This window comes from Phyllobates terribilis, unplaced genomic scaffold, assembly GCF_046119375.1.
Source record: "Phyllobates terribilis strain yellow unplaced genomic scaffold, ASM4611937v1 Scaffold_5__5_contigs__length_657084704, whole genome shotgun sequence".
Lineage (NCBI taxonomy): Eukaryota > Metazoa > Chordata > Amphibia > Anura > Dendrobatidae > Phyllobates > Phyllobates terribilis.
Window position 1 is genome coordinate 596,425,766 of NW_027362765.1, and position 19,448 is coordinate 596,445,213.

At 44.1% G+C, this 19,448-nt stretch overlaps 1 protein-coding gene across 1 annotated transcript in view; it reads right to left on the minus strand.

Moving 5' to 3' along the window:
• LOC141273723 (heparan-alpha-glucosaminide N-acetyltransferase-like) overlaps positions 1-19,448 on the minus strand; it is a 1,179,775-nt gene that overhangs the window by 626,112 nt on the left and 534,215 nt on the right. Inside the window, exon 10 of the mRNA XM_073686004.1 lies at positions 15,861-16,021. Coding sequence (XP_073542105.1) covers positions 15,861-16,021 — 161 coding nt within the window. The remainder of the gene's footprint in view (positions 1-15,860; positions 16,022-19,448) is intronic.

The window sequence follows — 19,448 nt, forward strand, 5'->3', positions numbered from 1 at the left end:
CCTATATAATTGCCACCAGTAAAAACCCTAGGACTGCACTGCAACGACTCCGTGTTGTCATTACTGATCCCGGCACTATCACCACCATCATCCATACACGCTGCCCTGAAGCTCCACTCTTCCTGTGGGGAGTCACATCACCTTGCTGCACACACCATCAGCTTCAGTGGACTGCTCCGCAGCGGCGGTTCCCAATAACCGCATCCCACAGGTGGTGTAGTCGGACTAAATATAACAGAGACACATAGACTACCCTGGTTTGACCGCCCTGAGTTACGGACCGGGTCACCGCCACGGTGACTACAACCCCCAGCATCCACAAGGCCCGGCTCCGGGTACCCCACGGCCCAGGGGGCGCGTCAAGTTTGGCGTAGTCGGCAGGATTTTGTGCCCGTGACCACCGGGTACTGCGCGCCTTCACAGACTGTGTCGCATACCGTGGTGAAGATTTCCCGCCATCTGCTGCCGTTTTCCCGCCATTGTCCGCCATTTTCGGGTCGCTGCGCAGGAAGAAGAGGGGCGTGATCGCTGAAAACGCGCAAAGTCCAAAGCCCCGTCCCATGCACTGACGCAGCGCCAGGTCCTGGAAGGAGCCACAGCGAACGCTGACGTCAGACGCGTGCGACGCCAGGTCCTCGACGGAGACCATCGCCTGTGGAACTGTGGCCTACGGAAGGAAAGAGAAGGAAGGTAGGCCACGGTTCACTAGGGGGGAGGAAGACACCCGATATGGAGGGACCTTCAACCACCGGCGCGGCCGCTGCCGCGGTAATGCCATTCACCATGCCTTATATACCGGGGGCAGCGTGGTTGCCCCAGTGCTCAGGAGAGTCGCACAGCCTGAGTGACTTCAAGGAGAGACTAAGCAGTTTATTTAAAGTATACCCCCTGTCCGAGGAGCAGAAAGTGAGCATCCTTATAGGCCAGTTGATTGGTGCAGCCCAGAGAGAAGTAAAGTCCTGGTCAACCAGGGAAAAAGGGACTGTAAAAGAGATACTGGCCCGCCTAAAGGACACTTTTGACACCCGTACTACAGCAGAGATATAGATGAAGTTTTATGGGTGCAAACAACGGGCACAGGACAGTGTACGGGACTATGCTTTAAACCTGCAGGAGGCGCTGAGGCCCATCAAACAGGTAGACCCTGACAGTGTGCGTGATGAAAACAGACTGTTAACAGAGCAATTTATTGAGGGTTTACTGTCCAGCGCCCACCGAACCCAGCTGCGCATAATGGCTCTGCAAAACCCTGATTTGGACTTTGCTCAATTTAAGGACAGGGCCATCCGGGTGCTACGAGAACCAGCACCAGGTGGCGCTACAGCTCACCGCCGCCCAGCTATCACCTACCACCAGGAGGTGGCACCCTTTTCCCCGGAGCCTGTAGGAGCTGATGCACAAACTCTGGACAGTGCCCCGTCAACAGACCTGCACAATCAGGTCCAAGAGCTAACTAAAAGTGTAGCTGCACTAACCAAAACTGTGCAGTCCTTGCAGGTGTCTCCCAAAGGAAAGATCCAGCTGGCATCCAGTCCGGAGGATGTCCCGTGGCGCCGACAGAGGAGGATTCCACCATCCCGAGGGAGGAACAGCGACCGCTACGACCAGGACGGACAACCCATCTGCCGCCGCTGCAACCAGCCAGGACATTATGCAAGGTACTGTCATTTAAACGAGCAAAACCTGGGGCAGAGGGCCAACCCCCAGGCATAAGACCACCAGGCCCATCAAGCTGGCGATACAAATATGTGAGAGGACAACCGGTCCTACCTGTCGTGCTAGACGGCTTTCCAATGAGCGCGTTGCTGGACACTGGATCCCAGGTGACCACCATCCCCTACATTCTTTTCAAACGGTACTGGACTGACTCTGACATTACCCGCCGTCCAGATGAGCATTTGAGCATTTATGCCAGCAATGGTCAACCCGTACCTCAGGTGGGGTTCAGAGAAGTGACCATAAAGGTTGGCAAAGTCGAACAGCCAGCACAAGGACTGATTATTGTTGACATTGATCGCCGAGAAAGTCATCCTATGATAACTTTAGGCACTAATGTCATTGAAAATTGTCATGCAGAAATAATTGTCTTGTTACAGCAGGTTGCGGAGACCGCCAGTTCCAGCCAGAGCCCTGATGAAAAGACAACAGGTAGAACTGTCTGGTGGTGAGATTGGCAGTGTTAGGATGAGTGACCCATTCCCTATTGCCATGCCCCCAAGAAGTGAAATTCTGATATGGTGCCGGGCAGCCATTGGTCTAAGGGGTAGAGATTACCAGGCCCTGGTAGAGCCCGTCTACTCTGACAGTAGGCCCACCATTTTGACAGCCAGGGGGTGGTTGATGTCCACCATGGGAGAGTGCCAGTCCGCATCCTGAACATTGGGGAAAAAGAAGTCCATTTGCCCCGGTATGCCACCCTAGCCAAGCGCTATTCACCGTCAGTCAAAATTCTATAAAGACAGTGGAACCCTTACCTCCATCCAAACAGGCGGAGGATAATGGCTTCAAGGGACAGATGGAGGACTGGTGACAGAAGCTGCATGTGGGCACTGACTCCACCCCTCCACATCAAAAACAAGGAGTATACCGGGTGGTCCAGGAGTATGAAAGGGTCTTCAGTAAACACCCACTCGACTTCGGGCAGGTAAAGGGGGTTCAACACCATATCCCCACGGGAGACCATCCACCCATTAAAGAAAGGTACCGGCCTGTACCGCCAGCACACTATCAAAATGCGAAGGGGATGTTACGAGAGATGAAGGAGGCTGGGGTAATAAGAGACAGTTGTAGCCCCTGGGCAGCTCCATTAGTTCTTGTAAAGAAAAAGGATGGCACAATGAGAATGTGTGTAGACTACAGGCAAATTAACAGCATAACTCATAAAGATGCATACCGGCTACGCAGGATAGAGGAGTCACTAGCTGCATTAAAATCTGCTAACTATTTCTCTACTTTGGATCTTACTAGTGGGTATTGGCAGTTTCCTGTAGCAGAGGCGGATAAGGAAAAGACCGCATTCACCACCCCGATGGGCCTCAGCGAGTTCAACTGCATGCCATTCGGACTCTGCAACGCCCCAGGAACCTTCCAGCGGTTGATGGAGTGCTGTCTAGGACATAAGAATTTTGAGACAGTGCTCCTGTACCTGGATGACGTCATAGTATACTCCAAGACATATGAGGATCATCTGAAGCACCAGGCGGAAGTGTTTGAAGCCCTGGCTGGCTTTGGCCTGAAGGTGAAGCCATCAAAGTGCCACCTGCTGAAGCCCAAAGTACAGTACTTAGGACATGTGGTAAGCGCTGACGGTGTAGCACCAGACCCCGACAAGATCACCGTAATCAAGGACTGGCCGAGACCTTCCACCATTAAAGAAGTGCGGCAATTCCTCGGGTTGGTAGGCTACTACCGAAGGTTTATACCAGGCTTCACCAAGATGGCGGCACCCATGCAGGATCTCCTGATAGGCCAGTCCAGAAAGACCAAGAACCAGAAACCACCATTCAAATGGGACAAGCTGGAAGATGAGTCCTTCACCAGGCTGAAGATGGCTCTCACAGGTGACGAGGTCCTGGCCTACCCTGATTATGGACAGCCCTTCATCCTTCACACAGACGCGAGCAACGTGGGACTGGGAGCGGTGCTGTCCCAGATCCAACAAGGCAGAGAAAGGGTAATAGCCTACGCCAGCAGGATGCTCCGGCCCACAGAAAGTAACCCAGAAAACTACAGCTCCTTCAAGTTGGAGTTCCTCGCCGTAGTCTGGGCCCTGACAGAGCGCTTCAAGCATTATCTCGCCTCCTCCAAATTCACCATCTTCACGGATAATAACCCGCTGACACACCTGGACACTGCAAAACTTCGTGCCCTGGAACAAAGATGGATGGCCCGACGGTCTAATTACGAATTCACCATCAAGTACCGGGCTGGGTACAAGAATGCAAACGCAGATGCGCTGCCCAGGATGCCTAACTTGCCAGACGGGGGAGAAGACCCAGAGGAGCTGGAAGAGATAGAGATCCCCGCTTTCCACCTATTGTGTGAAGAACAGGTGCTCTGCTGACAGAGAGGCCACATTTAACCCATTGCCCCAGCATGGATGGGCAGAAACACAAGACAGTGACCCGGCTGTCCGCCTAGTCAAAGAGTTGCTGACCCGAGCTGACGCACACCCTGATCCAGATGCTCCTGAGGAGACCAAGCAGCTGTGGAAAGAAAAAGGCAAGCTGTTCATCTATGAAGGGAAGCTGTGTCGAAGAGCCATCAACTCCCGGACACATGAGCTGGTCTGGCAGGTGGTAGTCCTGAGGCGGGATGCGTCATTGGTCTTGGAAGCGTACCACAATGGAGCAGGACACTTCGGATGGAAGAAGCTGGAAGTCCTGCTACGTGAACGGTTCTATTGGGCTGGCATGAGGAAAACAATCGAGAGGTGGTGTCGAGAATGCGGACCATGCAACCTGAGAAGAAAAGACCGTGACAGCCAGAGGGCTTCCCTGCAGCCCATCATCACCAAGCAGCCACTCGAACTGGTAGCCCTGGACCATGTGAAGCTATCCCCAAGCAGGTCAGGCTATGTCTATGCTCTCACCATCGTAGACCACTACTCCCGGTTCCTGGTAGTAGTGCCAGTCAAGGACCAAACGGCTCAGACAACAGCCAGAGCTTTCCAACAGCACTGCTGCCGCCCGCATGGTTACCCAGAACGTGTGCCAACTAACCAAGGTCCGGCCTTCGAAGCGGAGGTATTCCAGGAATTCTGCAACCTGTATGACTGCAAGAAGATCCGTACAACGCCTTATCACTCTCAGACCAACGGGATGTGTGAAAAGATGAACCAGGTGGTGATAGACCTACTGAAGACATTGCCCCTGGAGGAACGCAGTCTGTGGCCAGAAAAGTTGCCAGACCTGGTGGACCTCTACAATCATATCCCAGTGAATTCCACCAACTGCACACCTGCTTACCTGATGAGAGCAAGACCTGGTAAGCTGCCCATCGACCTGGATATGGGAGTTCTGACGCCAGAGGAAACCTCACCAGATGCAGATTGGGATACTGAGCGGCAGCAGCAATACTGCAAGGTACAGGAAAGTGTTGAAAGAAGTCTGTCCCAAGCAAGAGAAAGGCAAGAGAAGACTTACAATCAACATGCACCTGCTATTCCCCTGTCACCTGGAGAGCGAGTCCTAAAGAGGAAAAGGCGACTACACAAGTTGGATGACCAGTGGGAGGAAGAACCGTACACCGTTCTACCCTCAAACCATGATAACACCAAGGTGTGCCTCATAAGTAAGGACGGAGGTGAGACAACAGCAACAGTTTCCAGAGACCACCTGAATAAATGTCCCGAGCAGCTGCAACACGCTAAAGAAGACCAAGATATCCCTCAACCCGCAGAGGAAGTGGAAGGAATGGTCAAAACAGTACTCTGAGAATTTCCCTGGTCGTGGACACAAGTAAATAATGCAATAGTTGTGCCAGTCCTTACATTTCTCCAACCAGCCCCTCAAGAAGCTACAGAAGTCTCAGTAGAGTTGGAAGAACCATTGGCCCCGTAGGCAGAAGATTCCTCATCAGCAGACCAGGAGAATCTATCCTCTGCTAGTAGCGAACCTGCCGTACCCACGGTAAGCCAAAGAACATGTAGGAAATTGCCCAACCTACCAGTGTCACCTCAAAGTACCTGTAGCGCAGTTCACGCTGAACCCGCCACACCAGGGGTAGATACAGGGGACCAAGGTAGAACACAGACAAGTAGTGAACTACGTAGGTCTACCAGAATTACCAGAGGTCAGATCCCTGCTCGATGGAGAATTTTAAATGTAAAATAAAACTGAAATGTTAGTATGTGTGTATTAAATATGTTTTTCCAGTTACCCGACAGGGTCCAAAAAGACTTTCAGGTTATGGACAATGGATAACCAAAAACTTTGCTGTAAATAGTTGCACCTGTAAAGTGCCCCCTTTTGTGACAGACCACAGAACAAAAACCCATGGAGGTGGCTGAAGACGTGGTCCAGCATCCGGATCATCAATGCCCTGCAGCCACCCCAGGGCCTCCGTGGAGGGTTTTGGACGGGTCCCTCAAACTACACCTGGTTACGGACTATACTGTGACCTATAATGACTATATGACTTGTAAATATTCCTAATGCACCTTGTTTATTGTTACCTGTTACTTTGCAAAAATGTGTTCAGTCCCGGAGTACTGAAATTTACTAGGGGGGAATGTGGCACCCCAGAGGGTCTGGTTTCCACAGTGGTAGTAATACCATGTCTGGGAGCAAAACAGGGGTTTCCTGGTCAGGAACTCATTACATGCAATACCTCCTGCCCCAGACCAGAAAGGGGAGGACACTGCCCTTTATAACTGGGTCTGGAGGCGGGGTTAGGTTAGTCTAGAGTCAGAGCCTAGAGTCAAGTAGGACACGAAGGAGCAAGGAGCTGAGGACTGGAACTGGCAGAGCTCGTCCTGGCCAGAGTACATCCAGAGAACCGGACACCGGAGTCCGAGGCTGTGGGGATTGTATATCCAGCAGCAGAAACCGCACGGCAGGAGATTGTAGGTCTCCTGGCCCCTCAGAAGCCCGGAGGCTCAACCACATGAGAGGATCAGTGCCGCCACAGAGGAGCGAGGAATACACGGGATCCGAGTCGCCAGCCATACGGGTGAGCACAGCACATTACACTCAGGGACGTGGGCTACCACACGACTATAAGCGGGATAGCCAAAGAGTACAGTCAGAACAGCAGGCCTACAACTCCACCTGGCCAGGAGGATTCTAGGATTGCTCCCAGACTGACCAGGCCCTCATCCCTAGCAAGTACTCCCGTTGGGGCCTATATAATTGCCACCAGTAAAAACCCTAGAACTGCACTGCAACGACTCCGTGTTGTCATTACTGATCCCGGCACTATCACCACCATCATCCATACACGGTGGCCTGAAGCTCCACTCTTCCTGTGGGGAGTCACATCAACTTGCTGCACACACCATCAGCTTCAGTGGACTGCTCCGCAGCGGTGGTTCCCAATAACCGCATCCCACAGGTGGCGTAGTCGGACTATATATAACAGAGACACATAGACTACCCTGGTTTGACAGCCCTGAGTCACGGACCGGGTCACCGCCACGGTGACTACAACCCCCAGCATCCACAAGGCCCGGCTCCGGGTACCCCACGGCCCAGGGGGCGCATCACATCTCCATTACTATCACCAAAGCTTGAAGTCAGTGTCAGCTGCTGACATCAACCCCAAAAACATTAACCTGATTACCATCGCACCAGGGCAACCGAGAAGAGCCGAGGCGAAGCACCAAAATTGACGCATCTAATATGATGCACCACTTCTGGGGCGGCTGCAGGCTAGTATTTTTAGGCTGAGAAGGGACCAATATCGATGGACCTTCCCAGACTGATAATATAAGCCCACAGCTGTCTGCTTTACCTTGACTGGTTATCAAAAGTAGGGAGGACTCCAAGTCGTTTTTTCATTTATTTATTAAAAACATAAATTATAAAAAAAAAGACCTGATAACTCTCATCAGAGCCGCTGGCTCACATTGAGTGAAGCATTGAGCCAGAGGCTCTCATGACAGTTGTCCTCACTACCCGGCACCTGGGAAAAGCAGCACTTTACTGCTATTCACAGACACTGGAGACACTCGGGATGATGGATTACAGCGGAGGAGCTTCATGGGAACATTTATTTTAATAAATTGGAGAACGAGGGATAGTGTGGGGGAGGCTTTATTCAAATAAAGTGATTTTCTATGTCTGTGCATTTTTTTTGGATTACTGGGTTAGTATTGGTGGTGTCTGATGGATGCCTCTCCATTACTAACCACTGGGCTTGATGCCAGCTGACATTACACAGCTTACATCAACCCCCAAAAATATTACCCCGATTGCCACCGCACCAAGGCAGTCAGGAAGAGCCGGGCAAAGTGTCAGAATTGGCACATTTAATGTGATGTGCCAATTCTGGGATGTCTATGGGCTGGTATTTTTAGGCTGGCAAGGGCCCAGTAACCAGGGACCTTCCCAGCCTGATAATATAAGTCCGCAGCTGTCTGATTTACCTTGGCTGGTTATCGAAAATAGTGGGGAACCCCACTTAATTTTTTTCATTTATTTATTTATTAAATCTATGCTCTCCTTCCTATAACAACTCTATCTGAACTGCTTACTAAGGACAGTGTGCAGAGCATCGCGTCACAGGGTCTCATATAAGACTCAATGATGCGATGTGGCCAGCCATTCACAATAATGCCATTAGCCAACATGGCTACGGCATTATCGTGCATGGCAGGCAATCCCCGCATGTTGATTGGCCGTCTAACATGCAGGTCGGGGACTCAAGCACTGAGCGCAAACACCTGCGATACTCGATCGAGTAACATGCGTGCCCGAGCACCCCGATGCTTGATCGAGTATCAAGCAGTGTCAAGCACGTTCCCTCATCACTATTCTTTATGTCATCTAACCCTGATTTCTTTGTATTCCTCTGCTAAACAAATATGTACTATCAAATAAAAGACTATTTTTAAAAGGACAGCAAAATCTTAAAAACTGCTAACTTACTGTATGACTTGGGGCTAGAAATGCACATGAGCTCCATTAAGTTATTTAAGAAATGTAGACTGTTCTTTCTGGAAGTGTTTCAACAAGGCTCTATATTATCACAATCAATATTACAATGACAGACATCACCTCTTTACACAGCTGATAACAGAGGATCCAAAAATCACAATAGGCGACGTCACAGCTGACCCTGCTCCCACACCCTTCACAATCTATGCACACGCTCATTAGATGCTTCAATGCAAAAGACAGAGTCTGGGTTTGACCACTGTGGCTCTGTGCATGAGTTTCCTAAAATAAAAGGAAGTCTAAAAAAAGTCCTAGTGGCCAGTGTGAGAATGGCAAGATTTCTGTTCAAATATAGAAAAAGAAAAAAGGATTGCCAAAAACTAATTAAAAAATATACATTTAAAACAGAAACCTAATTTAAACAAAAGGTCATTTTATGATATGTTTTTCCCTTTAAAGAGTTGCTTCCACGTGGTTAATAATAAATAAAAGTAATAATACAGAAATAATCCAAGACCACTGAGTGAATGTTACAGTAAATACATCAGTAACAATAGCTACCCTCCCTCCCGTGCATTCCCGACATTGTATTCCATCTTTTGCATGACTAATGTCCATTAAGTGTAAGTTTCTTCAAATTAACTGTGAGAAAACTCAATGAGCTTAAATGGGTTTAAAAACAATAGAAGCTAATATAGACCAGCATTGCCTGACCCCTCACAATATGTTAGGTGTTTAGGAATACAGTGTTTAGAAAAAGTAATTAAGTAAATATTTAATAGGGATGAGCAATAGCAGACAAGATGGTGCAAGTGAAAAAATTGCTAAGTAACAGAGGTGTACAGTCATGGCCAAAAGTATTGAGAATGAGACAAATAGTAATTTTTTCAAAGTTTACTGCTTCATTTTTTGTAATGGCAATTTGCATATACTCCTGAATGTCAATGAGTGATCAGCTTAACAGCAATTACTGTACTTGCAAAGTCAATATTTGCCCAGAAAATGAACTTTAACCCCCAAAACACATTTCAACATCATTGCAGTCCTGCCTTAAAAGGAGCAGCTAACATCGTTTTAGTGATTGATCCATTAACACAGGTGTGGGTGTTGATGAGGACAGGGCTGGCGATCAATCAATCATGATTAAGTAAGAATGACATCACTGGACACTTTAAAAGGAGGCTGGTTCTTGGCATCATTGTTTCTCTTCAGTTAACCATGGTTATCTCTAAAGAAACACGTGCAGCCATCATTGCACTTCACAAAAATGGCCTAACAGGGAAGAGTATCGCAGCTACAAAGATTGCACCTCAGTCAACAATCTATCGCATCATCAAGAACTTCAAGGAGAGAGCTTCCATTGTTGTCAAAAAGGCTCCAGGGCGCCCAAGAAAGACCAGCAAGCGCCAGGACCGTATCTTAAAACTGTTTCAGCTGCGGGATCGGACTACCAGCAGTGCCGAGCTTGCTCAGGAAAGGCAGCAGGCTGGTGTGAGTGCTTCTGCACGCACTGTGAGGCGGAGACTCTTTGAGCAAGGGCTGGTTTCAAGGAGGGCAGCAAAGAAGCCACTTCTCTCCAGAAAAAACATCAGGGACCGACTGATATTCTGCAAAAGGTACAGGGAGTGGACTGCTGAGGACTGGGGCAAAGTCATTTTCTCTGATGAATCCCCTTTTCGATTGTTTGGGACATCTGGAAAACATCTTATTCGGAGAAGAAGAGGTGAGCGCTACCACCAGTCTTGTCTCATGCCAACTGTAAAGCATCCTGAAACCATTCATGTGTGGGGTTGCTTCTCAGCCAAGGGAATCGGCTCACTCACAGTCTTGCCTAAAAACACAGCCATGAATAAAGAATGGTACCAGAATGTCCTCCAAGAGCAACTTCTCCCAACTGTCCAAGAGCAGTTTGGCGCCCAACAATGCCTTTTCCAGCATGATGGAGCACCTTGCCATAAAGCAAAGGTGATAACTAAATGGCTCATGGAACAAAACATAGAGATTTTGGGTCCATGGCCTGGAAACTCCCCAGATCTTAATCCCATTGAGAACTTGTGGTCAATCATCAAGAGACGGGTGGACAAACAAAAACCAACAAATTCTGGCAAAATGCAAGCATTGATTATGCAAGAATGGACTGCTATCAGTCAGGATTTGGTCCAAAAGTTGATTGAGAGCATGCCAGGGAGAATTACAGAGGTCTTGAAGAAGAAGGGGCAACACTGCAAATATTGACTTGCTGCATTAACTCATTCTAACTGTCAATATAACCTATTGGTACTCATAATATGATTGCAATTATATTTCTGTATGTGATATAAACATCAGACAAACACTAATAAAAACCAGAGGCCAGCAGATCATGTGAAAATATAATTTTGGTGTCATTCTCAAAACTTTTGGCCATGACTGTAGCTTGAATCTTCTTGGACCCCAGATACCATTTGCTATTTACCTAATGCGGTTGAGTGGTCTCTGTGCTCCTCCAGGTAACGGGTCAAATGATACTATTACCCTCGCGTGACTTAAAGCTATACCACTGCCTGGTAATTATTCTCACAAGATTCATTCCACCAAATAATTGCTAGAATAAAAAAAACTTTTTTCTTTCACATAACATATACAGTATAGTCATGATGTTAAAAATCCATTGCATAGTCTATAGTAACAAAACTAGTTTACATTAGACCTTGTCATTACCGCATATAAAATGTTAGTGATTAGAAATACTAATCCAAACTTCAACATGCCATGCTCCAGTGAGCTTCTATATAGCAAATAAAGCACTGAATAAATAAAAATTCATGGTGAAGTAGTGACTAGCAAACTTTCAAAGATTATAACTACAATACTTGTTTTGATGCACAAAAAATGGTGACACAGTCAGTATATGGCCAAAAATACATGGACACCTCTAATTACTGCATTCTGAAACTTCAGCTGAGTGCTACAGCGAATGGCAAGTAAAAATCGCATTTCTATCTCGCATCACTCACTAAAAAGGTTAAAACTGCTTCTGGAAGTGACATCTGCACAAAAGCTTTTTTTGGCATCAGCTTCTTGAAATCTTCATGGCGTTTCATCTGAACACAAGCCTAAATTCACCATGAGAAAAAGCAAATGGCTTTCAGTCTGATGAATGACCTGGGTGTGGCAGATGCAAAGAGAACATTACTTACCAAAATGCATAACTTGGTAAAGAAGAAACAATGGTGTGGGGTTGTTCTTCAGTCTTCAGGGTTTGGTTAAGGTTATTTACAGTGAATTATTATGTTAATGTAACACCATGCACAGACATTGTAGACAATTGTACACTTTCTTTTATTTGGCAACGGTGTGCAGAAGCATGGAACATAAAGCAATCTGGGCAAATAAATCAAACTATAGATGCCAATAAATTAAATTATATGTATATTAATGAGAAATGACACATTGCTCTGGTGTGATGTTGGCCCACTCTTCCACAAAACACTCTTCAACTCCTTTTATGAACCCTGAACTTTTGTTCCTTCCATAAATTTTCTATTGGATTCAGGTCAGGTGATCGGCTGGGCCATTCTAGCAGCTTTTGTTTTCTTTCTCGGAAGCCAGTTGAGATTCCTTGGCTGTGTTCTGTGTTTGGGATCATTGTCTTGCTGAATTGTCCACCCTCGTTTCATCTTCATTATCGTGGTAAATTGCAGCAAATTTTTATCAAGAATGTCTTGTTACATTTGTCCATTCATCCTTCTTTCAATTACATGAAGTTTACCAGTGCCGTATGCTGAAAAACTGCCACACACCATGATGTTCTCACCTCCGAACATCACAGTTGGCATGGTGTTCTAACATGGTGTGTAATATGGTATCCAAAGAATTCAACTTTTGCCTTATCTGACCCGAATATATTCTCCCAGTGTTTCACAGGCTTGTCTAAATGTTGTTGAGCAAATTTTAAACACTCTTGAACATGCTTTTTGTTCAGCAATGGAGTTTTGCATAGTGAGCGTGCATACATTCATGGAGGTTGAGTGCACTACTTTTTGTTTTCTTTGAAACAATTATACCTGTTGATTCCAGGTCTTTCTGTAGCTTTCCACAAGTGGTTCTTGGCTCTTGGACAACACTTCTGGTCATGGCCACTTTATGGTGAAATGATGTTCTTTCCACTCCGGATTATGGCACCAACAGTGCCCACTGGAACCTTCAGTAATTTAGAAATTCTAATGTCAATGCCATCAATATGTTTTGCAACAGTAACGTTTCAAAGGTCTTGAGACAGCTCACTGGTTTTACCCATCATAAAATGTTTCTTGTGTGGCACCATGGTAATGAGACATCTTCTTATATGCCAATGGTTGAACTAGCTGATAATATTATTCAACTAAGTGGCAGTATTGCTTTCTAATTACTGATAGATTTCAGCTGGTGCCATAACTTTCCATTGCTTTTTGCAATTCTCTTTCTTCACGTGTTCGATACTTTTTCCCTGTGTTATTTCCCATTATTACACATAACTTAATTTACGGACATCTATGTTTTGATTTCTTTGCCTGTGTGGATTGCATGGGTTGTTACTGACATTTTGTGAGAATTTCATGGAAAGAGCACCTTTAGAAATATATTTTCTTAGAAAATTGGTGATGTGCTCAATACTTATTTCATCAGCTGAATATACATACTGTACATTCATATACAGTTGAAACCAGAAGTTTAGATACACTATATTAAAAGACACATATGCATGTTTTTCTCAATATCTAACATGAAATCAAACTGATTACAAGATTGTAGACACCTGTGATGCTAATTAGTGGACACAACTTGATTTAAAATGTCCCTTTTGTCACATTATTTTCAGGGGTACCATCATTTCTGTCCAGGCCTATTTCATGAGTTTCATTTTTTTTTAAATTCTGTGGAAGCAGGGTTGAAAAGCAATGTCTGACTTTCATTTGTTCATTTTCATAGATTTTTAATTTATTATTAATTTTGTCACATTCAAGTTATTTCTGTGACTATTGTGGGTTTTTCTTTCAGTAAGTGAGGGGTTACCAACAATTTTGACCAAGTGTGTATACACAAACATACGCATGTATATATATATATATATATATATATATATATATATATATATATATATATATATATATACATATATATACAGTATATATATATATACACACACAGTCATGGCCAAAAAGTGTTGACACCCTTGAAGTTGTCTGGCCCATTTTTGCTGTTTTGTGTGAAATTCTGTCCAATTTGCCTTCTTTTTGTGTTGTTCCAATATACACAAAGGAAATAAACATGTGTATAACAAAACATTTGTCATTGCAAAAATTTTCTGGGAAAAATACTTCATTTTCAATATCAAGGGTGCCAACACTTTTGGCCATGACTGTACTATATATATATATATATATATATATATATATATATATATACACACACATATATATATACAGTACAGACCAAAAGTTTGGACACACCTCATTTAAAGATTTTTCGATATTTTCTTGACTATGAAAATTGTACATTCACACTGAAGGCATCAAAACTATGAATTACCAGATGTGGAATTATATACTTAACAAAAAAGTGTGAAACAACTGAAAATATGTCTTATATTCTAGGTTCTTCAAAGTAGCCACCTTTTGCTTTGATGACTGCTTTGCACACTCTTGGCATTCTCTTGATGAGCTTCAAGAGGTAGTCACCGGAAATGGTCTTCCAACAATCTTGAAGGAGTTCCCAGAGATGCTTAGCACTTGTTGGCCCTTTTGCCTTCACTCTGCGGTCCAGCTCACCCCAAACCATCTCGATTGGGTTCAGGTCTGGTAACTGTGGAGGCCAGGTCATCTGGCGTAGCACCCCATCACTCTCCCTCTTGGTCAAAGAGCCCTTACACAACCTGGAGGTGTGTTTGGGGTCATTGTCTTGTTGAAAAATAAATGATGGTCCAACTAAACACAAACCGGATGGAATAGCATGCCGCTGCAAGATGCTGTGGTAGCCATGCTGGTTCAGTATGCCTTCAATTTTGAATAAATCCCCAACAGTGTCACCAAAAAAGCACCCCCACACCATCACACCTTCTCTTCCATGCTTCACGGTGGGAACCAGGCATGTAGAGTCCATCCGTTCACCTTTTCTGCATCGCACAAAGACACGGTGGGTGGAACCAAAGATCTCAAATTTGGACTCATCAGACCAAAGCACAGATTTCCACTGGTCTAATGTCCATTCCTTATGTTCTTTAGCCCAAACAAGTCTCTTCTGCTTGTTGCCTGTACTTAGCGGTGCTTTCCTAGCAGCTATTTTACCATGAAGGCCTGCTGCACAAAGTCTCCTCTTAACAGTTGTTGTAGAGATGTGTCTGCTGCTAGAACTCTGTGTGGCATTGACCTGGTCTCTAATCTGAGCTGCTGTTAACCTGCGATTTCTGAGGCTGGGGACTCGAATAAACTTATCCTCAGAAGCAGAGGTGACTCTTGGTCTTCCTTTCCTGGGGCGGTCTTCATGTGAGCTAGTTTCTTTGTAGCGCTTGATGTTTTTTGCAACTGCACTTGGGGACACTTTCAAAATTTTCCGACTGACTGACCTTCATTTCTAAAAGTAATAATGGCCACTCGTTTTTCTTTACTTAGCTGCTTTTTTCTTGCCATAATACAAATTCTAACAGTCTATTCAGTAGGACTATCAGCTGTGTATCCACCAGACTTCTGCACAACACAACTGATGGTCCCAACCCCATTTATAAATTATAAGGCAAGAAATCCCACTTATTAAACCTGACAGGGCACACCTGTGAAGTGAAAACCATTTCCGGTGACTACCTCTTGAAGCTCATCAAGAGAATGCCAAGAGTGTGCAAAGCAGTCATCAAAGCAAAAGGTGGCTACTTTGAAGAATCTAGAATATAAGACATATTTTCAGCTGTTTCACACTTTTTTGTTAAGTATATAATTCCACATGTGTTAATTCATAGTTTTGATGCCTTCAGTGTGAATGTACAATTTTCATAGTCATGAAAATACAGAAAAATCTTTAAATGAGAAGGTGTGTCCAAACTTTTGGTCTGTACTGTATATATGCACATATATAAACAAGTATGTTTGAAATACAAAGTATGAATCACAGTGTAGAAGAGAAGTTGTGTTTTTTTCACAGGTAGAAGATAGCAAGAGAGAAAAAGCTAAAGCAGAGGAAAGGGATGTACGTTTTGTACTACAGGTTGCAAATTTATGTTGATAGCATTACTTATCAGGCGTTATTACTCACATGGACCATCAGCTGGGCCATATTTAAGGAAGAAAACGCCTATGGCTATGAGGACACATGTTCTCCATGTCAGTTTACGCACGAGCTGTGAACGATGAAATCCTCTCTTCAACATGGAGCTAAAAGCTAGAGCCACTGAGGTTCCGATGATGAAGACAAACCTAGAACACATTTAGCAGTGTGCACAATGGTTATTGCAACTGTAAAATGTGTCTGGTTAACTGCAACAAGAGAGTAGATTCTGACAATTAGATAGGAAATGACCACCATAAGACTATGAGCACAAGACAGACTCTAGACACAAAATACTGACAACGCATGTCAGGGGCAGTTAAGTAGGAAGTACATGTCCTACAATAAGATGTTAAATGTCTCTAAATTACATTGAAGTAAGCAACTTTCTAAAGTGGCAGGCCTGTCCTTGTAATGTGTGCTTGGATGTTAATGGGTTGTAAAGTGGGTAATAATTTTCCGACTGACCCATTCAGTCAACGGCAGTCACATTATTGACTTAATGCTGTTTATTGTATAACCGCAATCATACAGAAAGGACTCATCTCTTGTGTCATATTTGCTAGCAGTCATTAATGTAGAAGCTGAAAGCTCTGCATTTCTGACATTCTTCTTACCTAACCCCCCCTCAAAAATGACTGGCAGCCTTCCCATCTCCATTTGAAAGCAGATTTCTTGGTCCCTTAGAGGTTTCATAATATCCATAGGTCAAGCAAATGCTCATAAACAGGGCACAACCACAGACTGACTTCTGCTCTGGAAACAGTTTTCCCTCAGTGGCCATACATAACAAAAAGTAATAGAATTTTTTTTTGTCTCTAAAAAAAGTGAAGATGTAGGTAGAACTCAAATTGATTGTTAAAAAGTGACAATTTCTGTAATTATTGTGAAAATAAATAAATTAATAAATAAATATTAACAATCAAAGTCCAAAACTTGCAGTAAAAGAGTACCCTAAACTAAAGGTATAGTTGCTATACAGAACAGTATTCAGTATGTTTCGCAATGATAAAATAGAAACAAAATGTACTCTATATAGTTGGAGATAATGTTACCCTTGAAATGCTGTCCTTTGTAATAATATATTGTACATATTGTATAGTCACGATTCATATCAGATGGAAAAGATAGTACACGGACCAGAAATGACCCGTGAAGTTTTGATACAAGAGTGTTGGGAGAACACTAAGGTTCTGATTCGTCAAGACCGGTGCTTTGGTGGAGTCAGGTGATCCTCAGTCCTGAATAGGTGCACGCCCTTTCATGAATCTGTAGCATCTGACAAGTGGGGTGTGCCTCTGTGCGCCATGCTAAAAATCTTACTCCAGTCAGGGACTGGAGTGAGAATTTTGTCATATGGAATGCTGTGCATCATGCCCCTGTCTCGCCCCATTGAATAATCCTACACAACCATTGGCCATGATCATAGGGCGCTAATTGGTTGTTATGACAGCCAGGGGTCTGTTGAAGACCAGTGTGAAGGCCATCAAGGAGCTCCATTGAAACCCAGCCAGACCGTAATTTTTACTATATACAGCAGTACATCCCACATGTATGAAAATGGGTTGTCCAAGACTTTTGCATTGATGACCTATCCTTAGCATAGATCATCAATATCAGATTGGTGGGGGTGTGACACCCAGCCAATCAGCTGTTCCCCATGCCAGCGGAGGCCAGAAGTGATCAGTTGTGGAGCTGCACAGCTTCATCAATTGTATGGTGGTTGTGGCCGAGTACTGCAAATATGCCCACTAATGATATGAATAGGGGGCGGATATGCAGCACCTAGTTGTGGCCACCATATAGCGGAGCTTTGCTGTGCAGTTCAGCAGTTGAACATGTCCGGCCAGCAGGGGTAACAACTCATTGGCTGAGTTTCGCACACCCACTGATCAGAAATTGATGTAAAATTCCCTGACAACCCCTTTAAATACAAAGTCACCATTAGAAAACCATAGAAATATTAACAGATGTGGGATAAAGTACCAATGCTAAGCATGGTATATACAATCAATATAATAATATATAATGGTAATAAAGATATTTTCATCTACATAGGTAGATATTGCCAGATAGTGCTTGTAAAAACAAGCACTTTTGTAATTTACTGCTTAAAAATTGGTAGCCATTCTTGAGAGATTAACACCTTTGTTTTCTTTACAGCTTTTGCTTTTGAGGCCGACCACTAATGCTGTGTAATTTCATAAAATTTTCCACCAAAATTAGATTTGGGCAAATAAATTTGCCCAAATCTCAATACTGAAAAGCTTGTAATTGTTTGAAATATATATCTTGGAGAGAGGATAAAAAGCCCTGCTCACCATAAGAACTTACACTTTATAGGAGAGAGAGAAATTATCATGGTGACTGTAAGAACTTACATTTTACAGGAGAGAGAGAGAGGACACTGCTGACCATAAGAGCTTATACTGTACAGGAGAGAGAGAGGACCCTGCTGGTCATAAGACCTGGCACTCTACAGGAGAGAGAAAGAGAAAGAGAGAGGACCCCACTGACCAAAAAAGCTTATACTTAACAGGAGAGAGAAAGAATCATACTGACCATAAGAACTTACACTGTATGGAAGAGAGAGAGAGAGAACCCCACTGACCATAAGAGCTTACACTATATAGAAGAGAAAGAGAGGACTCTGCTGATCATAAGAGCTTACACTCTACAGGAGAGAGAATCCCACTAACCATAAGAGTTTACACTATATAGAAGAGAGAGAGAGGACCCAGCTGACCATAAAAGCTTACAGTCTACAAGAGAGAGGACCACAGTGATTATAAGAGCTTATACTACACTGTGTTCCAAATTATTATGCAAATAATATTTTCTCAGATTTTCCCAAATTTCCCTATATGAATTGCAGTCATTGTAATTTTCCAGTCAAATAACTATTAGAGTACAATTGAAATGTTTTTGTACAAACTATGATGGCGGGAAGCAGTTCACATCTAAGCAACAGCTCTGGGAGGGTATTCTGTCCTCATGCAAAACAATTGAAGCAAAAACCATCCAAAACCTGACAAATTCAATGGACGAGAGAGTTTAGAAGCTCCTTTCGAACAAGGGGTCCTATGTGCAAATGTAACATCACCTAGAGTAAAGTTTTGAGTTGAAAACTGATTTCAGTTTGTAATAACCTGCTAATGCTTATAATTTCAAAAATGACAATTTTTTTGTTCTTTATTAAAATGAAAAGGTTGAAAACTCTGCTGTGCATAATAATTTGGAACATGCATTTTGAGTTTTTTATTTTTTTAAAAATATACTGTTATCATAGGCAGTTTGTACAAAAACCTTTCAATTGTACTCTAATAGTTATTTGACTGGAAAATTACAATGACTGCAATTCATATAGGTAATTTGGGAAAATCTGAGAAAATATTATTTGCATAATAATTTGGAACACAGTGTATTTAGAAGAGAGGGAACCCTACTGTTCATAAGAGCTTACAATCTACAGGCAATAGAGAGGACCTTGCTGACCATAAGAGCTTAGACTCTACAGGAGAGAGAGGACTCAGGTGACCATAAGAGCTTACACTATACAGGAGAAAGGACCCCACT